Below are 6,000 nucleotides of genomic sequence, written 5' to 3' on the forward strand. Positions count from 1 at the left end.
GTGGATAGTGGGGGTATGAAAAGGTCGGAGGACGCGTACCGCCGCCCCTCGCGGGCTCACTGCGCTCGCCACGCTTCGGGGTGACGTTCATAGTGGGGGTGCATTTCACATTGTAAGCACCCATTAGGGTGCTTATACAATGTTTAATCGCATCGCATTGTATGCCATGTACAATGTCATACAATTTTAAAACTGTATGACATTGTACAGCATCACGCGATATTGCATCGCATACCATCGTATGCCTTATGGTATGCGATGGGCGCCGCCAAAATACACACATACCCATGAGCCCCATTTAGTTAGGGGTGGCCAAACCTGTCTCGAAGATCTACCAACAGGTCATGTATATCAGGCAACCTGTGGATCTATAAAAGGAATGAATGCAGCAGGTTTGAAAATGTGACAGTTAGTAATGACTACAGCTGTGCACCAGCTAGGGAGTCTGGGAAATGTGACAGTTAGTAATGACTACACCTGTGCGCCAGCTAGGGAGTCTGGGAAATGTGACAGTAATGACTACACCTGTGCGCCAGCTGGGGAGTCTGGTAAATGTGACCGTAGCGACTACAGCTGTGCACCAGCTAGGTTATCTGGGACATGTGACAGTTAGTAATGACTACAGCTGTGCACCAGCTAGGGAGTCTGGGACATGTGACAGTTGGTAATGATTACAGCTGTGCACCCGCTATGGAGTCTAGGAAACGTGGACTGTTAGATCTTGAGGACCGGGTTTGGCAATCCCTGGATTAGGGACATTAGGCTCTGGGTTTGGGAGAAAATATTAGCACCACTGGAGTCGGCAATTAGATTTTGGTGCATTTTCCTTTTTCTGGTCTGCTCTTATTGAGGTCAGCAGTTGTGCAGGGAAGACTGTGTAATGTAGAGTTTGCTCTAGAATAGATCATTTCATTTTCTGTGTTGCTTGCTATCGTTCTTGAAGCCCTATGTTCTATAAAGGGTAACCCAAATAGTGCATTTACCTGTGCTCATCCTGGGGAGAGCGCCGCAGTGTGACATCGTTTCTGCATCCTCTATCTGAGGTACAGACCATTCCTCTCACAGGAGCTCTCGCAGACCAGGAGAGCAGCACCTTATGCAGTCAGCCTGGTGCAAGTAAAGCCGTGCGTTTCCTGCTGTCAGTCACCGTTTGCAGGCAGCCGTTGTATTTCTGTGCACTTCCCATCTCATGCCATGTTTTCTGAATACAGGTATCCCAGGACTCCCCAGCGGTCTCCTTCACCCGGGCCAAGTTAAAGCTGTCAGACGACTCTCCTGCCCGGAAAGAGGTTTGTTGAAACGTTTTGCACTGTTTGATTGTTATGTTGGTGGCTGGCACTCATATAAAATATATGGGCAAATAAAAGCACAACTCTGACCACAACATCGCGGAACCTCCAGATGACCTTTAAACATAATTTATTTTGCAGAATTTCTCTATAAGAAACTTTTTTTTTTTTTGGGCCTATGGCTGCTATGTTGACCCTCTGTTCCACTCTCACGGTTTCCCCATCTGTGTCACCCCGGTCTCTGTCCTCCCCTTTTGTAATGTAACTACCACAAGCAGGGCCCTCTCCCCTCAGGTGCTTTTCCTTCATTGAACCTGCCTACACAATAGATGATCTTGTAAACGATGTGCCCGATAACGAACATTCCGTACCTTTTCATGTTGCTCATCCAGTGTGAGCGCACTCGTATCGTTAACTAAGCGCATTGTCGTGAGTCGCCACAAGCTGAGTGAAGGCCGTTACCCCTTAGGGTGCTGGAGTCCAGATCCCCGCTCTCCTTGTAGTATATTAAGCAGCAAGTTGTAGTGGGTAAATTGCAATCCCTCTAACTGGAGAATGTCCACCTTTTAAGCAATGAATCTCCTCCCAAGGTGTATTGGTGACCCATAGGGGGAGGGGCCCTAAACTGCACACCCTGGACATATGAGGTGCTACCTGCTGAGACCTGTAGTGCAGCAAGCAGGAGGAGGAGTTTGCAGGTGCACACTAAATATAAATGCTAGACCTTTTAATATCCTTGCTATATTGCATTGGAGGTTATTAGCATAATGTGGAGCAGCCCAGCAACAGCAGCCCAAAGAGCCCTGCGCCCCAAACACAGTCCCACTCTAACACTATTGGTGACCCAGGCTGGTTCAAGCAGCAATCCTTAGATTTTCCTTTAGGCAAATTGTTGAAGCACCTGATGCGTTTCCCTGCACGGCAGCTTTTATCAAAGGTGGTGACCAGTTCAGTAACTATTAAACCCTCCAGGAAGGAGACCACCATACCTCCAAATTCAGTGATTGTATGACATTGCCATCCACTCTCCCAAGTGGCCGTCAAATACTAACATCCTTTAGCCATTCATATCTTTTATTGTCTGTATTATGCTGAAATGCTTTTATTTTTTTATATTAAGTTTTTGTGATTTTTGTTTTTTTTTACTTATAATTACATTATAATTGACTCAGCGCTGCTGTATATGCTTATGTGTATTCCATATTCTGCATAGTATTTTTTTTCTTTGGAACCCCTGATGAAGGGAATCTAGGGGCATCTGTGTGTGTTGTTTTTTTTTAAGCGGCTCGGTGAGATGCCGTTTCCCGTTACCTGATTTTATATCAGGTGCTTGGCCTGATATTTGGCAGGTGTGCTCCCATATTTAGCTGTGTTTGGAAGCGACATTAAGCTAAAACAATGAGGCTCAAACTTGGTATAGGGTCGTTGGGTCGATCACTGAAGGTCGACACCTGAAAAAGGTTGACTTGGGCTTAGGTCGACAGTCAAAAAGTCAACATGGGTTATTTTAGTGCAAACGTGCTATTTCATGCCCTCCCATCCACTAGGGCAAGGAGGTAGAATAGTGCGTGATTTGACACTTGTTTTTCTCTACCTTTTTTACAGGGATTTCACAAACTAAAAAGGGCTCATCTCTTAGCTGGTCAAGAAACATCAATTTAAAGATCCCGGAACTATTGGACTCTTGTGTGGTTTTTATTTTTTATCATTTTTAATTATTTTTATGTCTTTTTTTATATTTGCAACGTTTTCAACCTGTGGGCGACTGTTACAAAGAAAGCTGTGACCTAACTAATCCTGTGTGGACTTGTACCAGGACTGTTATAACTGTAGCATCTTGGTTCTATGGACTCTTAACACGAAATAAGAAAACCGCAGTCTTTAACTAACCAGCTACAATCTGATGACTAAAGCGTTCAAAACGGGTGTTCGCATGCATGGTGATATTTACTACACACAATACGGAGGCTTAGAACTGGAGCTGGGGATATTCCTGTACCGGGATTCTTATTCGTCATCTGTGTATGTATGTTACACTGGTTTCACCTTACCAAATACTGTCCCAGTGTTCTGTGCATGAATGTTGTAATGGAGGACAAGCATTGTTTAATGTAAGCAAAAAATCTGTGTATATGACAGCGAAAGGAGTTTGCGTTAAGTGACTTGTGAAGGGTTTCCAGGCAGCTTTGGTGTTAAAGTCACTGCTTGTGTTAGGCACAAGGAAGCACGTTATGATTAATGCGAAGTGCAATTTGTATGTGTAAATAGATGGGTTCTGCCATTACTGAATGTAGTCCACAGACAAGCAAGCGGAAATGCTGCCAATGTGTAGAAGGGACGCACACCTGGACGTTTGTGTTTTTTTTCTTTTAATGTAAATTTTTTTTTTTTTTTTGTAAAGTTGTTTCATAACTTATGTTATGTGCGTCTTAGAGCTGACTATAAATATTTGCTCATTCCTAAACCGTGGCCTTTCCCTAAATGCACATAATGCAGTTTACCATAAGCCTATTGGCTTACAGGGTGAAGCAGTTGTAGAAGTCATACGACGAAGGTTAGTGATGCAGTAACATTTCCCACCAACGCCAAGTCCAGTCCATTCACATACAGTATATGAAGCTGAACTTTCAGCACTTTTGGTGAGATTTGTCTTGGAATGGAAGGGTTAAACATGTTTTATCCAGCCCAAAGTGTGTTTTGACCCATACAGGCCAAGCCCAGAACCTAATCCAGGCCCAGTGGGACTGGCCGATCGGTTTAACGCACGGCGCCGAATCTGTATCTGGATTATACAAATGTACATATGTAAGCCGTTTACTTTAGAGACTTTTCTAAAAGCAAACCACTAAAACTTTTTTTTTTTTTTTTTTTAATCAGATGCATTGTCAGCTCTTTGGTCAGCTTGGGTTTGCTGCCTGTCAGGCTGTATCCTAGAAAGAATCATCACTCAACTGTGACCCCTGACCTATAACCTCTGCCCCAGCTGGACAATGCTGAATAGCCAGCTGTTTGTGGTCAGCTACTTAAACATGTCTTGCTATATACAGTGCTAGACGAGCTTTGTGTACAGGACGGTGCCTGTAAATATCAGCAGTGTTTGCCTTTCTATACAAGGCTGAGGATCTTTCTCTTTTACATTTGCTCTTCCCAAGGGATTTTCTCCTAGCTCGCGATGACTTCCAGGACAATAGCGCAAGTGTATGAGAAACATACACTACAGTCTGACCCTGGTCAGCGCTTTACTGCAATGTTGATGGTTTTCCCTTTTTATATATATAGCATTAATTGGTGCACAGAGAATTTGGGCCTTTTCAATGGTTTTTCGGTTTGTACTTTTTGAAAATGATTATTTTGGAGCCAGCATTATGTATGCTCATAATTGTGTGCTCCTAATGGACTCGTTTGCGGTGTTGCTTTCATTAGCATAATATTTAGTGCTTCGACCAAAGGCTCTTTTAAAAAAAATATATATATATATATTTTTTTTTAACCCTTTAATTTGGTTATTTGAAACCAAAACAGAACTGTTTGCTAGATAGTCTTTCCCAATTGGTGTTGTATTGGGAGTTAAAAAAAGCTTTCCCTGATCAGTCCATACAATAGAAGTGTTTTAACCAGACTTACCTGAGCAGGTACATGTTTTCTGTCCCCCCTTCTCTCCCCCCCCCCCCCCCCCCCAGTCTGGTACCGAACACTTACTGCGGGTGATTTGTCAGAATAATCGTACAACCTATTGCCGAATGCACGGCTTACAGGACATTTATAGGTCATTTCCTATATTATAAGACTTTGCTTTACTTGACCTCGTATTCTCAAAGCATCTCGCAGTGCGCTGTTGGACGCCTCACTTCACACGTTCACAACCTGTGTTTCCAAAAATGTGAAAAAATTGTTTAATGACCTAAGAAATGTGAATTTGACCAAGGGGGTTATGTATCAAAGCTTGGATAGAGAACAACCAATCTGCTCCTAACTGTCATTTTGCAAACACAGCCCGTAACTTGGGAGCTGATTGGTACTTCTGTCTATTGCTAAGGTTTGATCTCCCTCTGTCCTCAACTCGTTCTACACACTGCTGACATGAATTCCCACTATGGCAGCTCGGAAGCGTCATGTTCCTACTAAATAATGCACTGGTAGGTTTCCCAAATACTGCAGTGAATACATTTTTCCTTTTGTCTTTCTCTTGTCAACTGCTGATAACTACTTATAAACTCTCACCACTAACTGACAGGCGCCTCAGCGGTCTGTGTATGGATAAACCATCTCCTATACAATGTCTGTGTAATGTTTTTTTATGTTTTTATATTTGTTTATAATATTTATGTTCTATGTATGTTATGCTGTGAAAGTCGTATTTTTTTATTGTTTAATATTAAGGCTTACAAATAAATATTTCTGACTTGCTACTTGTGCTAAGTGTTTGTGTTTAATAGCCTGGCTGACTGTCCTATAAACCATACAGTACTAAGGGGTTATTCTGATTCACTCGGAAAGGCACAATCACTCTCTAATGGACAAAACTATGTGCACTGCAGGTGGGGCTGATGTAACAAGTGCAGAGTTAGATTTGGGTGTTATTGTTTCTGTGCAGGGTAAATACTGTCTGCTTTATTTTTACACTGCAATATTGATATCCGTTTGAAGTACAAACCTTACCCAAATCTAACTCATCAGCCCCCCCTGCAGTTCATATGGTTTTGTCCATTAG

General features: G+C 42.8%; 1 protein-coding gene across 1 annotated transcript in view; it reads left to right on the plus strand.

Annotated features, from left to right (window-relative positions):
* The window catches only part of ARHGAP19 (Rho GTPase activating protein 19), a 49,370-nt gene extending 43,680 nt beyond the window's left edge, over window positions 1-5,690 (plus strand). The window contains exons 11-12 of the mRNA XM_083149612.1: window positions 1,212-1,289; window positions 2,895-5,690. Coding sequence (XP_083005738.1) covers window positions 1,212-1,289; window positions 2,895-2,951 — 135 coding nt within the window. The 3' untranslated portion in view covers window positions 2,952-5,690. The remainder of the gene's footprint in view (window positions 1-1,211; window positions 1,290-2,894) is intronic.
* Window positions 5,691-6,000: the final 310 nt, after the last annotated feature.

The sequence above is a fragment of the Crinia signifera genome, chromosome 6, assembly GCF_055691185.1.
Source record: "Crinia signifera chromosome 6, ASM5569118v1, whole genome shotgun sequence".
Classification (NCBI taxonomy): domain Eukaryota; kingdom Metazoa; phylum Chordata; class Amphibia; order Anura; family Myobatrachidae; genus Crinia; species Crinia signifera.